At 45.5% G+C, this 21,834-nt stretch overlaps 2 protein-coding genes across 4 annotated transcripts in view; both read right to left on the reverse strand.

Moving 5' to 3' along the window:
- Positions 1 to 635, reverse strand: part of SMARCAL1 (SWI/SNF related, matrix associated, actin dependent regulator of chromatin, subfamily a like 1) — a 52,314-nt gene extending 51,679 nt beyond the window's left edge. For all 3 annotated transcript variants that reach the window (XR_009533196.1, XM_060106617.1, XM_060106616.1), the window contains exon 1: positions 443 to 635. The gene's annotated coding sequence lies outside the window, so the exon portion shown is untranslated. The remainder of the gene's footprint in view (positions 1 to 442) is intronic.
- Positions 636 to 10,410: 9,775 nt separating this feature from the next.
- On the reverse strand, positions 10,411 to 10,641 carry LOC132494706 (heat shock factor-binding protein 1-like). The gene has a single exon (XM_060105930.1). It carries the CDS (start codon positions 10,639 to 10,641, stop codon positions 10,411 to 10,413), a length of 231 nt encoding a protein of 76 aa, XP_059961913.1.
- Positions 10,642 to 21,834: the final 11,193 nt, after the last annotated feature.

Genomic DNA, 21,834 nt, shown 5'->3' on the forward strand with positions numbered 1-21,834 from the left:
CTTCCACTTCCTCCAACCACCAGCAGTTAAGAAGGTGTTAGGGAAAGGCATCGTTCCCAGGCTCGGCTGCAGTTCTCAGGCTCCCCGGGTAAAACACTCCTGCCTAACTTTCCAACCAGCGCTCTGCTGCGCCCCCAAACTCTCCAGGTCCAAGGCCTGGTGCGCTGCCTCCACTAGCCAGGGGAGATGACGCCATGGGATGAAGTCCCATTGATCAGCCCCAAACCATAAAGCCATTCCACTACATGGAGGCCCCTCTTCTTTGTGCTGAGACCTGTGTTCCACCCCATTTTGGGGGCGCGCCTCTCCCCGACCTGGCAGTATGGGAGCGCCACTTCCAACCCTATCATCTCCACTTGGATTCACCCTTTCCGTTGGCCCACTCCCTGCTCCAGGGTGGCATTTGGTCTCGTCCGCCACCGCCGCCTTCCTCCCAATTTACCTTCTCACCCGGTGAGGCCTACAACGTGAGCCACATTCGCGCCCGACCCCGAACCCAGGCGCGTCTCCAGGGCCCCCCCGAGCCAGGTTACTCTTCCGGGTGGCCGGTTAGGCCCAGTTACTCGAGCGCTGCCAGTTCGCTCGCCTTATTTCAGCAGCCGGGCCTCAGAGGTAGTACTGGTGGTGGGGGTCGCTCCCCGAGGAACTACACTTCCCAGAGGGCAACGCGGCCCCAGTTACGCTTTAAAAAGTGAAAGACCTTAGAGGGGAGACCCGAGCGGTGCTGCAGGGCCTTCTGGGATTTGTAGTTTGAATGCGGAGCCTGGTGAGAATTAGGAGACGCAACGTCGTGGGCGGGGCTGAAATGGTGCACCCTGGGAATTGTAGTCCTCGAGTCCCTCAAAGGTTTCAGCAAGCACCGGATCGTGAAAGCCTGGGTTGTTGTTCCCAAAACTGGAGTCACGCTGTCAGGAGTTGTTGGAGGTTTTTGTTTTTTGTTTTCCATGCTCTTCCTTATTCTTATTAGCACCCAGGAAGGAAGCAATATGAGCTGTGCAAAATGTACAACATCGTAGTAACACCGAGTTTGATTTGACAAGCCAAAGATAGTGCAACTGTGGCTAATCTCATAGTAATACAGAGAGACGGGTAGACGGATTTGGTAGCTCTTAACAAAAGTATCCCCAGGGGTATCCATTCCTGATTTGATAACCTTGCAATTTAAGCACCACCTGCTGTTCCAACCCCGACCTGACCTTCTTGGATCAAAAGAGAATTAGCATTGTTGTCATCATCATTGTCTTCATCAGTCACTGTGCTGAGCATTTAATGTGAATTATCTCATTTAATCCTCACTACTGTGTGTTAAGGAACACACAGTATTTGTATCCCCCTTTTACAGATAGGAAAACTGAGCAGCTATTGGATAACTTTTTCAAAGCCTTATTAGCCTATTTGTGGTTCTGACTCTGGAGCCCACACTTTTGAGAGAAAATTAGTAAGCTGACGCTATCAGAGTCAGTTTACCCCATTTCTGAGCACCAACACCCTTTCCATTCCATAATCAACTCCACTATTAAATATTGGTGGTAAATATAATATTTCCCTGTCATCAGTATTCACATAAATGTTGCTATTCTATTTTCAAACATGGCTCATTTAAAAACAAAGAGGTAGATCTCTACTTAAGGATTTGGAAAAATGGCCAAGATGTATTGTTAAGAAAAACAAAGCACATCAATGTGTATAGTTTGATCCATTAAAAAAAAATCCCTACCTATAAATGCATGTAAACTCATAGTTCAGGAACAGGGGAGGATGGAATACACTCCTCTCCTTTTTAATCTATATTTTTCTGAATTATTTGAATTTTCTTATAATAATCATATAGAAGTTTACTTTTGAAAAAGTAAATCGGGTTGGTTTTTTAAATGACAAAAACATTGGCCTGGCTACAGGCCTTGAGTGAAGTTAAGCACTAGATAGTGTTCAGATCTCAGCTCCACCCCTTTTATTGGCCACATCAACACATGACCATGCCTCTAAGTTCTCATCTATAAAGTTAGGACGAGAAAACAGTACTACCTTGCTAAATCTTCTTGTTGTGGTGAGAATCAAATTGAGAAAATATGGGAGAAGCACTTAGTGAATTGTGAAATCCCAGAACAGATGGGAGAGGGATGTTGCTATTATTTGAGGTCAATCTTCTCAGGTCCTTCATTTCTCTACACCCAGCAGCCACTTCCTACTATATAGTGTGAACAGAAATGAATGAACATCTTTCCCTGCCCTTTCTGTTCCCCAGCAGACTCAGTTAATTTGCTAAGAAAGCTGGGTGCTGGGCACTTCACCCACGTCTGCCACCAATTCATACGACAGTCACTGCCCTTGGCTGTGCTCAGTTGGCTCGCCTGTAGAATGACATATTGCCCTTTGATGTGTGCTAAAAAGGCATGTGGACCAGTGGAGCTTGCATTCTAGTATACCTATGGATTCATGGGATCAAAATCCCAATTCGGGAAGTCTGGATTTGAACTAAAAGATGTGCTTACCTTTCTAGCTCAAACATTCAAAAATTCTAAGAATGGGAAATTAGAATTATACTCCAATAAAGATGTTAAAAAAAAGAATTCAGTTAAAAAAAACCTTGTCTTCAGAAAGTAAACTAATCAAATACCACTCATTGTTCATATCTGCTTTGTCAACAGCACCGTTTATTGAGTACTGTTACATGCGTGGCTTTTTTGTTTAAATTTCTATACTTCCAAAGTTCTTCAGGCAACTTATAGTAAAAATTCTTTCATTGAAAAGGTTTAAAGGCCTGGAGGAAAGCGCCGGAGCCAAGGAATGCAGGGAGAGAAGAGCCTAGTTATAGCAGCTGAGCTCCAAACTAACTCAGGGCTTCCTGGCAGCTAAAGCAAAAAAGTGAAAACATCGTGCAAGGCCTTCAAATAAACTCTGCACAGCTGAAGCTCCCAAATGCAGGTCAGTTGGGCAGTGACAACTGGTTTGAAGTGTCACCTGGTTGCCTTAGACGCACACAAACAAAAGGACAATGTGATAGGCATCTTGTAAAGTTAATTTTTAAAAAGATTTATATAATTATGTAAAATTACATTAAAATGGCTTGAGAGTTCATCTAGTAGTTTTTTAAAGTTTAACTGACTTTTCTTTAGTAAAGTGATGAATGTCATAAATGCCTCTATTTACCAAAATTAAAAGTAGTTTTCTTTCAAAAATATCCAATTATATTTAGTCTGTGAAATCCAAAAATCTGGCAGACACAATTGCAAGGGATTCCAAAGATGAATAAGATCCTGTTCCTGTTCCTCCAAAAGATTACAGTATTTGGAGGATAGAAGACAAATAGCTAAAACTGTCAGGTTTAGCAAATGTCCCAAATAATTGTCCCCAACATTGCATGCATGTACTTATATTTAAAAAGTATTACTTACCTGAAATTTAAATTTAACTGAGGGTCCTATATTTTATCTGACAACCAAAAAACCAGTCCACTCCTATTGTATCAGTGGGCAACGAACAAATATGCATTGATAGATAGAAGATTCACAGATATATTGATATGTTGAATTTTAAAGCTAGAATGGACTATGTGGTTTTTATATGTGAAGAAACAGAGGCCAGATCAGCTGCTAGTTCAGACAGCACCTTTGTGTGTTGTAAAACCACACCCAGAGGAATTAGCTGTGCCTGACATCAAGGACCAGGTAGAGGCTGGGCTGGAACGGGGAACATCATTTCCACTGTAGGACTCTTTCTGACACTAATTAAACATACAGATACTTGTTGCATGCTTGCAGTTGCCTGACAGTATGTCTGAGTACCTACTGCAGTCCTCTTCCTGGAGCTTACATGCTAGTGATGCAGGCCCTGGGCTTCCCTCTTCCCTCCATTTCTGATCCCCTAGAGAGGGCTTGACAGCCCTTTGGGAAGGGAGTTTTTGACAAGCACCTCAAGGGCATGTCATCACTCAAGTTAATTACACCTAGAGCACTGTGATAAGATCCCGGAGCAGGTGCAAGACTTTGGGTGGATAAGGAGGCTGTTCTTTCCTCGGGTGATGCCAGTTGGTAAAGACATTTGCATATCCAAAGCACAGAGGAGCCCTGTGAAGGTTTATAAGCCAAGAAATTCACCTTCCTTAGCGATTGTTCCATTCTGATGGACTTAATTGCTTTGAGTCTGACAGTTCAGTTTTTCTCCCTTCTCTCGTCTGCACCCCCATCGCTCCTCCCCCCAAAACCTCTAAATGTATTATAAAGACAGAAACTCAGTATTATTTCTACACCATGCATCCCACAGTTTGGTGTGAGGGTTCTCCAAGCATCTTAACTTCTCAAACTTTCTGGTCTTGGTGGCTGTGATTCATTCACAAGCCTCTCCCTCAAATCTGGCACCTTTTCTGCCAGGATGGCTTTGCCAAAAGCACCCCCCCCCCCTTGACACCCTGCTCCAGTTTTCTTAAACCTGTGAAGTTTCACTTTTCCTGTTTCTCCAAAATCACAAATTCCACTTTATTCACCCATCCATTCATATATTCGTTTAGCAACAATTCAAGGACCTGCTATGGGCCATACACTGGGCAAAGGCCCTGGGGTTGCAACAGTCAATAAAAACCCAAAGATGGCACCCTTTCTTCTTAAAGCTTACAGTCTGGTTGGGGAGGCACACACGCAGACACACAGACACACAGACACACAGACACACAGAAGGAAATAAACTAAATGATAAGTGCTTGAGGGATGATAAGTGCTTGAGGGACATAAGCAGAGGGCCCAAGGAGAGATTACAGAAGGAACTACTTCATGATGGTTAGGAGAGAACTCTCTCTCTCTTTTTTTTTTTTTTTTTTTTGTGGTACACGGGCCTCTCAGTGTTGTGGCCTCTCCCGTTGTGGAGCACAGGCTCTGGACGCGCAGGCTCAGCGGCCATGGCTCACGGGCCCAGCCACTCCGCGGCATGTGGGATCTTCCCGGACCAGGGCACGAACCCGCGTCCCCTGTGCTGGCAGGCGGACTCTCAACCACTGCACCACCAAGGAAGCCCAGGCGAGGGTTCTCCGAGGGAAGGCCTTGAAGCTGAGACCAGAAGGAGTGGGGGAGGCAGCCATGTAAAAGTCATAGGGAGGAGGGTCCTGAGCCAGAGGCACCCAGGCAAGAAAGATCTGGGCATGTTAGGGGAGCTGAAAGAAGGCAAGTGTGGCCACAGGACACTGAGAGGGAAGGCGAGGGGCTCACGGTGAGGCTGGAGAGGCAAGTAGGACAGATACTGTCAGGGTCCTGCAGGCCCCAGAAAGGTGTTTGGATTTTGTTCTGGGAGCGGTGGGGAACCACCGGAAGGTTTCGCCCTGGAATAGTGTGATATGGCGTGTGTCTTAGGAAGATTGGTCTTGCCGCTGACTGGAGGTTTCCCTGGAGGAAGGCGAGAGTGCCAACAGGAAGGCCTTCCAGGAAGCCAAGGAGGAGTCCAGACCAGGAAGCCCGGTGGCCTGGTGAGACGGTCGCTTTGGAAAGCTCCTTGGAGGGAGACTCCGGCACCACATCTCCTTCTCAGGGAGCCTGAATGTCTGAGTGCAGCACACAGCACTCAAAGAGAGCCCCCAGGCTTCCCTGGTGGTGCAGTGCTTGAGAGTCCGCCTGCCGATGTAGGGGACACGGGTTCGTGCCCCGGTCCGGGAAGATCCCACATGCCGCAGAGCGTCTGGGTCCGTGAGCCATGGCCGCAGAGCCTGCGCGTCCGGAGCCTGTGCTCCGCAACGGGAGAGGCCACAACAGTGAGAGTCCCGCGTACCGCAAAAAAAAAAAAAAAGAGCGCCCCCTTGCGCACCTCCCACTGTGGCAGTGGACGTGAAGTTGCTTAGAAAGCTGGGGTAGTAGATGGAACTTTCCACAGACTGCTGTTTTTTTTCTGTATACTAGGCAGGTTCTTTACAGAGATATGAATTGGAAAAATTGCGTTCTTTCATGATTATTAAAGGAAAATGGAGGCAAAGAGGAGACAAGTAGCTTGTTCAATGATACAGATAACACTGGAACCCAAACTCTCAAATGTCCTACCTCCTGCTCTTCATCCAGTACGCAGCTCCCTAGGCGCTACAACAAGGGAAGAGCCATCAGACTTTGCTTAATATTCTACTCTTGATATAGAATAGGTAATCCATCCCATGGGAAATTGCCGCCTTGGCAGCCCCCCATTTGTGCCCACAGATGCGAAAATTTAACATTCAATTAGAAGTCGCTGGCTTGGTGCAATACCCATGAAGGCCACCAGGAGGCGAATAATAGTCCACGATCCTAGCCCGCGTTACTGCTTCCCATCACTCTGGGCTCCTCTTGACTCCTTCGTTCTCTCTGTTTATGCTTTTTTTTTTTTTTTTTTTTTTTTTTTTTTTTTGCGATACGCGGGCCTCTCACTGTTGTGGCCTCTCCCATTGCGGAGCACAGGCTCTGGACGCGCAGGCTCACGGCCATGGCTCACGGGCCCAGCCGCTCCGAGGCATGTGGGATCCTCCCAGACCGGGGCACGAACCTGTGTCCCCTGCATCGGCAGGCGGACTCAACCACTGCGCCACCAGGGAAGCCCCTCTATGTTTATGCTTTATCTCTTCTTCTTTCTTTCTTTTTCATCTTATATTACATTTATTACCTTTTTATTCTTCCCTTTCCCCCCTTCTGCTCCTCTAACCCCATAACCAGCCTGCCCACATCATGGAACTAAAACTTATTTTTAGTAGTTTGTTGCACGTGTTGAATTTCTCCTGGTTTTCAGTTCTCAAAGGCTGTAAGGGTAACACTTTCTATCACCCTCCCCTAGACATTCCCCGCTCGCATTTGTTTGATTTTGACTTCTGTGGCCATCGATTGCCTTCCCCCCTTCAATAGAGAAAGAAAGGGGATCCACTCCTGACTCAAATAAAACATCACACAAACAAAAGGTCGTTCAATCGTTAAGGAATTTCAAAAGTAGAGGGAAATTTCAGCGTCCTTGAGGGCTGCATGCTGTCTCCACTGTAACTAAGACAGCACCTAAATAACCATCCAAAGTGTGGGGTTCCTCTGGATCTGAGAAACATGCAGTTCCTTTCTTCCCTTACTCCAGTATTTCATGTTTCTTAACTGTCAGAAGATTCTCCTTAGTGTTCACTCCAGATTCTCTGCACGTTCAAATTTGTTCTGTCTATGGGAGAGAGATATATGGAGGAAGGTGCTATCTAGTTTATGTTCCCACTGACCTGGGGGCTTGTGATCATTCCCTTCTGCCGAGGCACACTGCAAGCTGAAGGTTGAGGCATTAGGGTGGTGAGGACACAGGTTGGCCATCTGCTGAGAACAGAGCTATTTTCACCTGCATTAGAAGGAGGCCCGCTCAGACTAAATCACAGAGAAGGAACAGTCCCATTTATCACGAGGGTAAATTATCCTAATTGAGCGGTTAAGAGAATGAATGCTTTCTAGGTAGTTTACAGTAAAGGACCTCTTTGTCCTGGCTGCAATAATAGAAAACCACGGACCATCAGATCCATTTGGGAAAGAGCATTAGCATCCAGTCCACTCACCTCCTTGGTCCTCCAGCCCTTGTTTCCAGGAATCAACCTCCCTCTTAGCAATCAGTTCAATATTATTTGAGTTTTTATTTTCCTCTTGTAAGCTTCTGAAAGAGCAGGGACTCTCTCCTTAACCCTACTTGTACAGCAAGTGATGTGTAGTCCGGTAAGTATAACATACTCAAGCCTTTCAGACTCCCAGCACGAGTCTGTACTTTGAAATGATGGAGGTAAATCCCCACCTTCCACTACCCCTCAGTTTCCAGTAAACAGACAACTCCAGAATTTCTTCTCAGCACCCTCTCTAGCTTGCTACATGCACCTCCTTCTCTGCTTGTAAACAAATGAAAATACTTAGTTACTTGCTTTTCTCACAATTTAAAAGGCCTGTGTCATGCTATCAGTTGAAGAGATAGCATTTAAAAATATTAATTAAAAAACTATATATCTTTTGAATAAGCAATACATTCACATGATTCAAACTCTGTACACATGTAAAAGCACATACCGTGAAATGTTTTCTTCCAGCTGGAAGCAGATTTAACATGAAGTTATGTAAGCTTCAACTTCAGGGACCCTCATTTACAATAGGCCTCTTCTAAGGTCCTGTACCTAATTCTATATTCATTTTGTATTATTTTTTCTTTAAAAGCTGCCCTGTCCTGGGACTCCCCTGGTGGTGCAGTGGTTAAGAATTGCCTGCCAATGCAGAGGACATGGGTTCAATCCCTGGTCCGGGAAGATCCCACATGCCACAGAGCAGCTAAGCCCGTGTGCCACAGCTACTGAGCCTGTGTGCTGCAACTACCGAATCCCATGCACTGCAACCACTGAAGCCAGTAGGACTAGAGCCTGTGCTCCGCAGCAAGAGAAGCCACTGCAATGAGAAGCCCGCGCACCGCATTGAAGAGTAGCCCCCACTCGTCGCAACTAGAAAAAGACCGCGCACAGCAACAGACCTAATGCAGCCAAAAAAAAAAAAAAAAAAGCTGCCCCCTCCCAAATTGTATAAGCTTCAGTGACTCCAAGACTTGCATCTGCATCTGCCTGCATCCCTGTTTTTTAGCCACCCATCCCTTGCCCAACAGGCAATAAATGTCATCATTGTCTTGCATATTTTTCTGGATATATATATATATATATATATATATATTTTAGGATTTCAGGCACCTTTATTCATGGCAGGTATTTTTGGTCAGGGGAAACATTCCTGTTACTTAAGGAAGCCAACTGCTTACATCCCAACTGTCCACTTGCCATTTCCCAGGCTTGGAAGCATCTTGCACGCGGTTCCATCCAGTCCCTGAGTCCAGCTGGCTCTGGGCTTTCAGGGACACACCTCGTGACCTACCGGCCCAGTGAGGGAGTTTCTCCGGCTCAGTGATGACAGTGGGGAATTCATTTTATCCCAGAAGAAATCGACTCCTCTGTGTTCCCCATATAATTTATAAATAGGACAAATTATTCCTTAATATTATTATATATTTGCAATTCAAACAATTAAGACTAGTGACATAGGAAACTTGAAAAAAATCACACTGTGTTGACTCCGGGTTTCCCTCTCCAAAGCACTGTTCCACTCCCCAACTTCTTCCATATTCTCTATACAAAATCATCCTGCTGCGACAGCCGCGTGGGTCTCCTTCCCATCAACACAGCCTTGGGGCTCAGCACTCCTGACGCTGCAGGCTGAGCCGCAGGAGTTATCTTCCCTGTCTCCCATTATTAGTAATAAAGCCACTACTCTGCTCGAATTTAGGTAAGAAACAGTTTAAAGGAACTATTTCTTAAAAACTCAAGCCTACAACCAGTTATTTCGTAGGCACGGACTTAACATGGTCTGTTTTCCTTTTCTGTTTCTTTTCCCAGCCAGTAGCTCAAAAGATGGAGTAGCTTAGTGGTAAAGTCCTGCCAGATTTCCTACGGTAACTGCTGTAGATGGACAAGGTAGGGTCCTACTGAAGGTTCAAACCTCATGCAAAACTCTAATTGCTGAAAGCCTCATCACATCAGGCAACTCTGTCATTGTCCATATTTTAAAATTCTAACACTAAAGTGGCCGTGGTCACTCTGCGTTACTGTAGCATCTGACCTCAAGGACTCAGGCATAAAATCATGGTTCCATTCCGAGTTTTGGCGACAGGGCAGTGCCAGATATTTCTGAATACACACTTTTAAATGTTTTTAACCACTTGGAAAGTATCGCCAACACACTATTTGGTGTTCACTCATCGGTCACTCTGAGAATCAAAGAACCTTAACTATAAATGCCTTACTTCACAAAATCTTATTATAACCAAGGATCTATCCTATGTCTAATAAAAAAAATACACAGCAACTTGTATCAAACAGCAACTACTACAAAGGGAATGATAGAAAAAAAGTGACTTCACAAAGATACACTAAAAAATTTGACAATTGTATGCGGGAACTGCCAAAGATTTAGTGTTTAATAGCAAAACTGACCAAGGTCCAAGATGTGAATTTACCATGTTCAGGAAACATGGGAGGCAGGGGAGGGAAATCACTCTATAAACTAACTCTATAGTATGTGGTAAGCAGAATGCACACTTTTTTTTTTTTTTTTTTTTTTTTTTTGCGGTACGCGGACCTCTCACTGTTGTGGCCTCTCCCATTGCGGAGCACAGGCTCCAGACACGCAGGCCCAACGGCCATGGCTCACGGGCCCAACCGCTCCGCAGCATGTGGGATCTTCCCGGACCGGGGCATGAACCCGTGTCCCCTGCATCGGCAGGCGGAGTCTCAACCACTGCGCCACCAGGGAAGCCCCCCACACTTTATAATATAAAACCTGTCTACACATAGTAGTTCGTTGCAAAAAAGCCATCTGTCTTCTCTTGGCTTGTAAAAAGGGTGTTCCAGACTCCAGTACAGATGAGCAACCTTCACCTCTTCTGTGTGGCAGGGATCTTGTTTTTCCCGTCCAGCTCTTCCCCCCCGGCCTGTGTCATGAGGTCTGCCATGTCTTTCTCCAGGTCATCAATGCGACTGCTCATGTCATCCATTCTTCCAATGATCTGGTCGGACATGGTCTGAAATTTATCTTGTGTCTGTTGCAGACGTGTCGGCACCACCGAGGTGAGACCCTGCACGGTCTTGGGCTCTGTCTCTGCCATGCCCCTGGTGCCCAGCTTGGCAGTGCCGTCTCAGACGGCCACCTACCTGCATATATTTTATGTACATATAAATAAAACCATATTTATCCCTCATTCCTTCTTCTATGCAGGGTAACATGCTAGTCACATGGTTCTGCACTTTGATCTTTGCATGTGTACTGAAGTAAGTTAATTTCTTCCTAGTTTGGCTTCCTCCATTATAAAATGGAAACATTGGGCTTATCCCAGAGACTTCCTGTTCGGATTAAATGAGATCGTGTAAAGCTCTTAGCCCATTGCCTGGAACACAGGAAGTGATCGATATATTAAGCTATTATTCTAGGGTTAACATTTAAAACGTGCTACAAAGCTATGCTAATGAAAACAGTGGTGGGGCTGATAACATAACAGCAGACAGATGAAAGAAAGGAAGAAGCCTCTGCAACTCTTTATTATTTGTCTGCAAGATGCCATTGTCCATGATTGGAATACAAACACTAAAAAGAAAATGTTTGTCTCCCGGAGCTTATAGTCTAGGGGAAGAGAGGAGATGTATGTCAAAAATGTGCTACGAGGGGGCTTCCCTGGTGGCGCAGTGGTTGAGAGTCCGCCTGCCAGTGCAGGGGACACGGGTTCGTGCCCCGGTCTGGGAGAATCCCACATGCCGCGGAGCAGCTGGGCCCGTGAGCCACGGCCACTGAGCCTGCGCTCCGCAACAGGAGAGGCCACAACAGTGAGAGGCCCGCGTACCGAAAAAAAAAAAAAAAGTGCTATGAGGGACTTGCCTGGTGGTCCAGTGGTTAAGAATCCACCTTCCAATGCAGGGGACACAAGTTCGATCCCTGGATGGGGAACTAAGATCCCACATGCCGAGGGGCAACTAAGCCCTCACACCACAGCTACTGAGCCCGTGGGCCACAACTACAGAGCCCACGTGCTCTGGAGCCCATGGGCCACAACTAGAGAGAAGCCTGCACACTGCAGCAGAGGATCCCACATGCCACAACGAAGATCCTGCGTGCTGCAGCTAAGACCCAACACAGCCAAATATATATATATATATATATATATATATATATATATATATATATATATATATATATATATATATATATATATAAATTATAAAAAAAATGTGATGGTGGGTACAGAGGGCCCACAGGACAAGGAAGGCAAAGTAGATGGAGTGGTACCTGCACTGGCCTTTGAAGGACAAGTAGGAATTTGACATCCAGAAATAACCAGGAAAAGTGGTAGCTCCAAGGATGATCGGATCTGACAGAATCACAATGCTGAGGAAAATTTGGTTAATTAACTGAAATAACTTTTAAGAGAGTTATAGATTGACAGGATGTTTTCCTGAAGGACACGATCCTTGGGGTCCCTTTGGCAAGTCTAAATGAGTAAGGGAGGGCCAGGAGTCCTTCGGTAGGGGGTGTCACGTGGGCTTTGATTGAATTTGGCACCTCAATCTAACTCTCAATGGCAATTGAAGTGAGGGAGGCTGGGGGAGTCTCAATGTTCACAAATCCAATCCCTCATGAACAATTTCAAAGTTTAAATCTTTAGCTAACACTTTGTCAATAACATGTTCTAATTACATTTGAGGCTTTGAAAACATGGCTCTGTATGTTAATTGCTGTGAAGCGGATTTTAGTCACAGGGACTTATACATTGTCCTTGTACAGAAGACATAGAGAGCTTATGAAATCAAGTCATTTGATTGCAACTGCAGATCCTGACAACGCTTGGAACAATGGAGCCCCCAACCACATCCCCCCCTCCCCTGCTTCACCTCCTCCCCTGGGTATCAAGTGTATAAGTAACATTACATATGCAAAATGGCCCATAGGTCATCTAACCATTCCCCAAGGCCAGATGGGGCTTCTGGGAAACTGAGTGCCAAGCCACGTATTAGATAAAATGAATCTTACATCTTGAGCTCAGAAATTCAAGAGCCCTATGGCTGAGTCAGCTTCCAGATAAACACAGGACCCAGAGAAGAACCAGTTCACTAAGGCTCTGTCATTGGACTGAACATGTTTCAGACCTAAAGAGAGAGCCCCTGAAACTGTCTCTCCACAGCATGTGTAGGGTGGGCTTCTTCTACCCATCTGGCACCTCTTTTGCCAACTCCTCCTCTCAACCTAGATTTCCCTTGGCCCTCCAGTCCTCACCCAAACAGTGTGTACTGCCTGAGTGATCAGCAAGTCATTCAGAGAAAAGCTTTTTAATTAAGAGGAGAGCAACAAATGATTAAATCAGAGTCATTTATTACCCTGCCATCTGGCCAGGACTCCTCCTGGCCCCCTTCTCCTCCGAGGCTGCGTAGGCCTAGAAAGGGACAAAGGGGATGGAACATGGGAAGAACTGTCCAACCCTTCCTGGAAGCAGGGAGGGGGTTTCAGGAGGATTTCTTGGGATCGTTTCCATACTTTAGAAACTGAGCCTCAGTTTCCTTACCTGTAAAGTGGGGGCAATATCATCTACCTTAGTGCTTGTGAGACACCTGGCACAATGGCTGGCATCATAGAGGTGCTCAGGAAATGTAAGTTGAATCTGAAGCCTGTAAATTAGGAGCTTTGTTTTGAAGGCAGCCTCAGCTGTGGCAGGAGTGAGACAACGAAAGTCCTCCTCTGGTAAGCAAGCCTCAGCTGGTTCTCTTTCTGTTGTGCCACACAAGGGCATTCCCCGGTCCTCTCCCCCAAAAGCCAGGGAGCTCAGGAAATCCATGCCCACCTCTCACTCCTACCCCCTCCAAACCTGGATGTCAGGCATTATCCTAAGGGAAATGCAGCAGGAGCCTTCCGTGTCTGGTTTGGGCATGATAAGAAGAGGGGCTGGGAAAGGCTTAGAGTTGAAAGGGGCTAGAAATGGAACTTAGGGGTGTCTTTCAATAGGTGACAGCTGAGAGAGGACTTCACTAGATGATGTACTAAAATGGACACTAGTCCCTAAAAGTAAAATCACCACAAATGTGACAGCTACGAATGAAGACTAATACAGGGATATTGAAGTCTCAATTACCACAAGCAGCATCGCTGTCAGTGATGTGACTTCCAAGTTGGTGAACAAGTCCTGGTAAAGCACTGAAAAAAATATAATCTTCCTGCAGTTTACATAGTAGTTCCATTCTTAGGGTATACTTAGTGTATTTTTTTTTTTTTTTTTTTTTTTTTTTTTTTTTTTTTTTGTGGTACGCTGGCCTCTCACCGCTGTGGCCTCTCCCGTTGCGGAGCACAGGCTCCGGACGTGCAGGCTCAGCGGCCATGGCTCACGGGCCCAGCCGCTCCACGGCATGTGGGATCCTCCTGGACTGGGGCATGAACCCGGGAAGCCCTACTTAGTGTATATTAAAAGCCTTTTACAAAGTCTTCCTGGGGCTTCCCTGGTGGCGCAGTGCTTGAGAGTCCGCCTGCCGATTCAGGGGACGCGGGTTCTTGCTCCGGTCTGGGAGGATCCCACATGCTGCGGAGCGGCTGGGCCCGTGAGCCATGGCCGCTGAGCCTGCGCGTCCGGAGCCTGTGCTCCGCAACGGGAGAGGCCACAGCGGTGAGAGGCCCACGTACCGCAAAAAAAAAAAAAAAAAAGTCTTTCTGTTTACATATAAAATGAAGTTACATTCTAAAGCTCAGATGATTATAAATGAGTTTCCAGCTCTGTAAATATCTAGTGGGGGGCTTCCCTGGTGGCGCAGTTGTTGAGAATCCGCCTGCCAATGCAGGGGACACAGGTTCGAGTCCTGACCCGGGAGGATCCCACATGCCACAGAGCAACTAAGCCTGTGCGCCACAACTACTGAGCTTGCAGTCTAGAGCTTATGTGCCACAACTACTGAAGCCCGCGCGCCTGGAGCCCGTGCTCCGCAACAACAGAAGCCACTGCAGTGAGAAGAAGCCCTGTGCACCGTAACAAAGAGTGGCCCCCACTCGCCTCAACCGGAGAAAAGCCCACGCACAGCAACGAGGACCCAACACAGCCAAAACTTAAAAATAAAATAAAATAAAATAAGCTACCAATATAAAAAAAAATCTACTGTGACATTTGAAAGTTGTGTGGAGCGTGGCGTGAGGTATGTGTAGAATTGTTGCACAAGTTGCAATAGATGAAGCTGCTGGTGTCCCAGGCTCTGCCTGCCAGGAGCAGGACCTCTACCCATCTTTGGGGCAAACCAAATCACTCCACACTTTTCCAAAGTACCCCCTAGGGAGGTGATCCTATGCTAGGCTAAAAATTAAAATGTGAATCAAATTAAATTAAATGTAAAAAAATTTAAAAGACAATCAAGAAGTTTTAAATGTAAAAAAACACCTTGAGGGACTTTCCCGGTGGTCCAGTGGCTAAGACTCCATACTCCCAATGCAGGGGACCCGGGTTTGGATCCCTGGTCAGGGAACTGGGTCCCACATGCTGCAACTAACGATCCCGCACGCCTCAACAAAGATCGCACACGCGACAACGAAGATCCCGTGTGCCACAATTAAGACCCTGCTCAGGCAAATAAACAAATATTTTTTTTTTAAAAAGGCACCTGAGACAACTGAGAAATTTTGAGCTGGATATTAATGAAATGAAAGAATTTTTGTTCATTTTGCTTGGTATGATAAAAAAATAATTTTATGTAAAAAGACAGACGTCCATACAATAATGCAAAAATGGAAATTTCAGTGGTGACCACCTGAGTACAATATGCCTATGAGCTTTATAGAAAATAGTACCTGGCGTGGCTGCTCAACTCACAAAACTCACTCTTCTCTGGGAACGTCCTCCATACAGTATTCAAGGTGAGCCCTCGTTTGTATCGTAAACTGCTCCCACGACCCACCCTCCATCCAGGTGACTGGTCTAGGTCGGGGTGGGGTATACCTGACCCAATCAGATGCTCCTTCACAGGAACCTGGCACCTTGAACTGGGAGCCTGGGGTGTGAGAGTTGTTCACATTGACAGTGCTCCCAGAGAAGACCCATAGACTTCAGGTGTTCAGGTCTCCAGAACCACCTTGTTTCCTGCCCTGCTTTGGGTTTGGCAATTCAGTCCTCCCATGGTTTCTATGGGACACCATGGAATCCTTCCCCAAAATTCCATCTCTTTGTGCTCAAGCCAGCTAAAGTCGATGCCTGCTATTTACAGCTAAAGAATCTTAGTAAGATTCTTTCATCCTGGAGACAAATAGCATATCAGGAGAGGATTTACAGATTAAAAATTGACTACCATAGATTAGGTCCCTTGGAAGTCAGAACTGGAGAATTATTTGATTCTTCAATGTGGTTATATTTAGACAAACCCTGCAAAGAAGGATGCAGTTGAAAGCGGCAAATCACTTGTCTTGCATATATTGAAATGATCATTCAAATAGAATAACTGTGGTAATCAGCTTCCAAAAGGACCCACAATGATGCTTGCTGCCTGAGGTTCACATGCTTGTTTAGTACCCTCCCATATTGAATAGGGCTGACTCATGTAACCAATAAAATATTGCAAAATATTGTGTACGGAATAGGACTCCTAAGACCAGGTCATAAAAGACTGAGGTTTTCACCTTGTTCTGTCTTGGGTCGCTCACTGCAAAGTGGGGCTGGTCTCCATGTCATGAGGACACTCATGTGGTGAGCAGCTGAGGCCTCCTGCCACCAGCCAGTCCAACTTCCCAGCCATGTGAGTTGGCTACCTTGCAAGTGGACACTCCAGCTCCACTCAGGCCCTCAGCTGAATACAGCCCTGGCTGATAGCTTGGTTGCAGTCTCCAGCCTGAGCCACTGAAACTGTGAGGTAATAACGTGGGCTGTTCTTTTAAGCCACTATGTCTTGAGATAATTTGTTACACACCTCAATTGAAAAATAATCCAAAATAATCAAACTCCTCATAATGACTCACAAGACCATAAATGGTCTGCCTGCCTCTCCCCAGTTTCACCTTTGACCTCATCTCCCAGTCCTCTCCCTTTCTATCATTCTGCTTCAGATACACTGCCACCCTGATTTTCCTGGAACATTCCAGGCACACTCATGCCTCAGTCATTCTGCATCTGTGGGCTTCTCTGCCTAAATCTCTCTTCTCCCAGACACTCAAATGACTTGCTCTCTGACCTCCTTCCAGTCTTGGTTCAAAACTTACCTTTTCAGTGAAACCTTCCCTGATCACTGTGCTTAAAATTAAGACTCTTCACCTCACCTGACAATTCCATCTCCCTCTTCTGCTTTATTTTCTCCATATCCCTTATCACTCTTTAACATATTGTCTATTTTATTTATCCATCTTCTTTTTCTTTAGCTCCATGAGGGCAAGGATTTTTGTGGGTTTGTTCCTTGAATCCTCAGGGTCTGGAACAGTGCCCAGCACACAGGAAGCTCTCAATAAACTATTTGTAAAGTGAACAATAAATGAATTAATCTAGTTACCTTAAAAAAAAATAGAACAGGGCTTCCCTGGTGGCGCAGTGGTTGAGAGTCCGCCTGCCGGTGCAGGAGACACGGGTTCGTGCCCCGATCCCGGAGGATCCCACATGCCGCGGAGCGGCTGGGCCCGCGAGCCATGGCCACGGAGCCTGTGTGTCCGGAGCCTGTGCTCCGCAACGGGAGAGGCCACAGCAGTGAGAGGCCCGCGTACAGAAAAAAAAAAAAAAAATAGAACACATTAGGTGGGTTCCTTGTATAAAAATTAGAAACTGTGATAAGCTTTAGGAATGAAATAAGAACCATTATCTGGAAATATCCAGTACTGATATTTGCTATATATCCTTCCTGACTGCTCTCATCAATGCCCTTGCTGTTGTAAAGGAATGGAAATCCACTCTGGCTGACCCAAACTCAGGAATATTATCAAAGCCTGTGGTGCACTCCAGGGAACCCTGAAGGGCACAAAGTGTCTCTGGGCCCCAAGGGAACAACACTCGGACAGACACAGAACCTGCTTTTTCTGGCTCCATGGGGCCTTGGGACCCCTTTCTCATGCATCTCTGCTTTCCTTTGCTCACTCCTTAGTTCACAGGTGGTCTTCCTGTCTGCCCTGGAGCCTTCCTGATTTTTCAGTCTCACTGGCTCAGTCTTTCATTGTCCCAATTCCAAGTTCCAACAAGAGTCTGACTGTGCCAGCTTAGGCCAGGCAGCCTGATCGGGTAGACAGGGTCACAAACCTGTATGAGTTTGCTAGGGCCATCATAACAAAGCACTGTAAATTGGGTGGCTCAACAACAGAAATTCATTGTCTCACAGTTCTAGAGGCCAGAAGTCTGAGATCAAGGTGTTAGCAGGAATGATTGCTTCTGAAGGCTGCGCGTCTCCCCAGGTTTCTGGTGATTTGCTGGAATCTTTGGTTTTCTTTGGCTTCTGCTGCACACCACAGTCTTTACCTTCATTTTCCCATGGTGTTCTCTCTGGGTGCATGTGTTTATGTACAAACTTCCCCTTTTTTTATAAGGACAACGTCCTACTGGATGACGGCCCACCTTAATGACCTCGTCTTAACTCCATCATCTGCAAAGACCCTATTTCCAAACAACATCACATTCACAGGTAAGACAGTTAGGACTTCAACAGCTTTGGGGGGGACATAATTCAACCCATGACAGTCACATGGACATAGCAGATTTGCACCTTCAAATTGCTCTGAGTAGTAGACGCAATGACATTTGTGTGATACCAACACTGTTTTCTGTGTAAATATTTTTGTGTGTGTGCAAAAATGGAATCGTATTGCATGTGTTTCCCTTAACAATACATTGTGGACATTTTCTCATGTGATAGCATACTTTACCTTGTTTTTAATGGTCACATAGTATTACACTATGTGAATACATCATAATGTATTTAAGCAATCCTTTGTTGTTGGATTTCCTCCAATTTTTTGTTATTTTGTACAATACTGCAATGAATATCTTTGTCTCTAAATCTTTGTGCACGTTGATAATTATTTCTTTCCGATAAATCCTAGAAGCTGATTTCCAGGAGGTTTGCTGAGAGTGACTGTCTCCCAATATCTTTGCCAACATCCAGGAGAGTCTTTTTGGTCAGCCAAAGTCAAAGAGATTACAAAATATCTTATAGTGGTTTTAATTTCTATGTGAGATTGAATATTTTTTCTGCATATTTATTAGTCATGTGCATTTCTTGTTGGGAGGAATTGTCTACTCATTCACTTTTCTTAATTTTCTATTGGGTTTTTTTTCTTATTGATTTGTATTAACTTTCTACCTTAGAGATATTAATCTATTATGTATTGTAGCTATTTTTTGTGGCTTCAGTTTGTCTTTATTTTGTGTACAATTCTTTTTTTTAAATAAATTTATTTATTTTTATTTATTTATTATTTTTGGTTGTGTTGGGTCTTCATTGCGGTGCACGGGCTTCTCATTGCGGTGGCTTCTCTTGCTGCAGAGCACGGGTTCTAGAGTGTGCGGGCTTCAGTAGATGTGGTGCATGGGTTCAGTAGCTGTGGCTCACAGGCTTAGCTGCTCCGCGGCATGTGGGATCTTCCCAGACCAGGGCTCAAACCCGTGTCCCCTGCATTGGCAAGGAGATTCTTAACCACTGCACCACCAGGGAAAACCTACAATTCTTTTGAAATACAGAAGTTTGAACTCTAATTCTCCTTTCTGGTTTCTTTCAATTCTTTTATGCTTAGAGAGTTTCTCCATCCATAGATGGGATAAACAATCATGTATATTGCTTTTTATTTTTTCCCCAGTGCTTTGTATTTTTACATAAAAATGTTGATATATATGCTCTCATTACCTCTGGTAGATTCAATATGATTGCAAACTCATTGCTGCTCTTACTTTTGAGAGGTGGAGTCTAATTCTCCAAGATGGCTTTAGTGACTTGATTAACCAATAGAATGTGGTAGAACTAATATCCTGGGAATTCTGAAGCTAGGTTATACTCTTGTTGCACAGGCTAATGGAGTCTTGAGTCTCCACGTAAAGAAGTCTGATGACCTTAAGCCACCATGCAGGAGAGGTTACATCCGAACACTTGACCATCCCAGCTGAGCCCAGAATTCCAGCCATTTGCACCAGTGCAAAGCAGGTATCTCCAAGTAACCTCTGTCAACAGGAAATGGAGCAGAAGAATCACCCAGCCAAGCCCTGCCCAAGTTCTTGATTTATAAACTCATGAGATATGACATATACAGTTGTCCTTTTAAGGCACTAAATTGTAGGGTAGTTTGTCATGCAACAGTAGATAACTGGAACATTACCTCTTGCCTGGGGTATTATAACAGAATATGTGAGGTACAGAAAAAGTCCCGGAGTTGCAGGAAAATAGAAGAGCCAAGAGCTTCAACAAGAGTATTCTCATCAATTGGTAATGACTAATGATATTAAAAGCAGCAAGGTTTACAGCTGACATGTACTTTGAACAGAAAAGAAAAGGGCAAATCAATCCCAACCCAAGCATATTTTGAGAAAAAAACTTTTTTTAAATAATTGAAAACCATGGAGCATTTTTAATGTACCATACAGAGCACTAAGCCCTTGACACAGATTTTTCCTCATTTAATCCTCAACAGACTCCCTGTGAGTAGCTGTCATTATTGTCCCCATTTTACACATGAGGATATGGAGGCTTCGAGAGGGTCAATCATAAACCCGTGGTTACAGAGCTAGAACTAGGATTTGAATACTTGTGTCTGAGCCTGCACACTTGGCCACAGGACTTACCTATTTTTCTCTGCCTTGGAGTGAGGGCAATGCTCTGATATCAAAGTGCCCCTTTGCCAAGGGTCAGGTCTGGATGCCTTCTCCCCCACCAGATCCTGTCATTTAGATGTCTCTGAGTCTGTAAAATCAGAGGGCCAGGCCAGACACTCTCCAACCTCTCTTCCAGATCTTGTAAGGCTGTGGTTCTTAAAGTTGAACCATGGGCCTGGCACCATGGACAATGCAAATGTAACCAAAAGTGGTCTCCCTGAGCCGGGGATTCAGCATGACTTTTCCTACCCAGGGTCCTCTGGTTCCAGACACCTGGAGGGATGGAGTAAAGTCACTTAGGCAGCAGGTCCTAAGGGGAGAGATCTTGTCTAATTCATCCCTGTATCCCTGCAGCCCAACACAATGCCAGGCCCCTTGAGACAAGTTCGTGCCTCAAATTACAGTGACCTCAGCTGAGACCCCAGCCCTCTGAGACCCTCAGACCATCTTGGAGTGCTTTCTAGGGTGTTGCCTTACCAACGTCCAGGAGAAAGACCATGAGGTTATTTCACTCTGCCTTATCCCCGAGACACTGCCTCAGCCACTGACCTCCATGATATTCCTACTGGGTACCACTGCCCTACAACTACCGCAATTCTAGCTACTTCTCTGACCTCAGGAGAGGAGATGTTGCTCACTGCTCTGCTGCTGTGTCCCAAGCAGGTATCAGCCTCTTCCTTCAGCCACTACAGCATCACTGAGATCAGGCTGTAAGCCTTAGGGAGACTTTTCCCTAAGTCTGGGATTAATGGAAGAAATTAGGAAAACTGAGAATTATCAAAATCTCTTGCTCATCCTTCAGATCTATTTCCTTGCTTCGTTCCTGGCTTGGCTCCACTGACAAAGGGCAGCCCTCTTCCCCCTGCCCCAAAACACACTCATACCAGAAATATTCCGGGGCTGTTCTTGGTCTTGGGGTGTCAGCTGAGGAGATATTCTACTCAGGGGAGAACAGATACTTTTTTTTTTTTCTTTCTAATATAAGTCCCTCTTCCTTATATCCTTAGGGCGGGCATCCGGTTAAATTTGTGCCAGGATGAATGACAATGAGAGTATCCTTTTGCTTCAAGGGCAAGCCCTCCTCTCTTCCCTCACAAGGGTGTGTCTGGCAATCACAAGAATGGTCTGACATTAGTCCATTCTTTCATTTGGCTTCTCCAGTCTTATCCATGGGCATCTTGTTAATGAATGAATGAATGACCTGACCCAAACCAAGGTACCCACCCTGATTCCAACCAATAAGACCCTGCACCAAGCATCTTTTTAAGTATTCAGAGAGTTTCCCCTTCAAGGCAGAGGCTGTAAATTCTAAGCACAACTCTCAATCCCGTGAATACCAGCCTCCTCTCCTTTGTCTGTTGTCTGTTTCCTAAACCCAAGATGATTAATCACTCTGCTGCCTGCCAAGCCCTTTCTGTCAGCAACTGTTCCCTCTGACCCTCCCTGTCAACCTCTCTCCCTGGCCCCAGCCCCGAGCAGAGCAGAGGGTGGTTCACAGTGGCAGCATGGGGTGGACAAAATCAA

Source organism: Mesoplodon densirostris, chromosome 8, assembly GCF_025265405.1.
Source record: "Mesoplodon densirostris isolate mMesDen1 chromosome 8, mMesDen1 primary haplotype, whole genome shotgun sequence".
In the NCBI taxonomy this organism is placed as follows: Eukaryota; Metazoa; Chordata; class Mammalia; order Artiodactyla; family Ziphiidae; genus Mesoplodon; species Mesoplodon densirostris.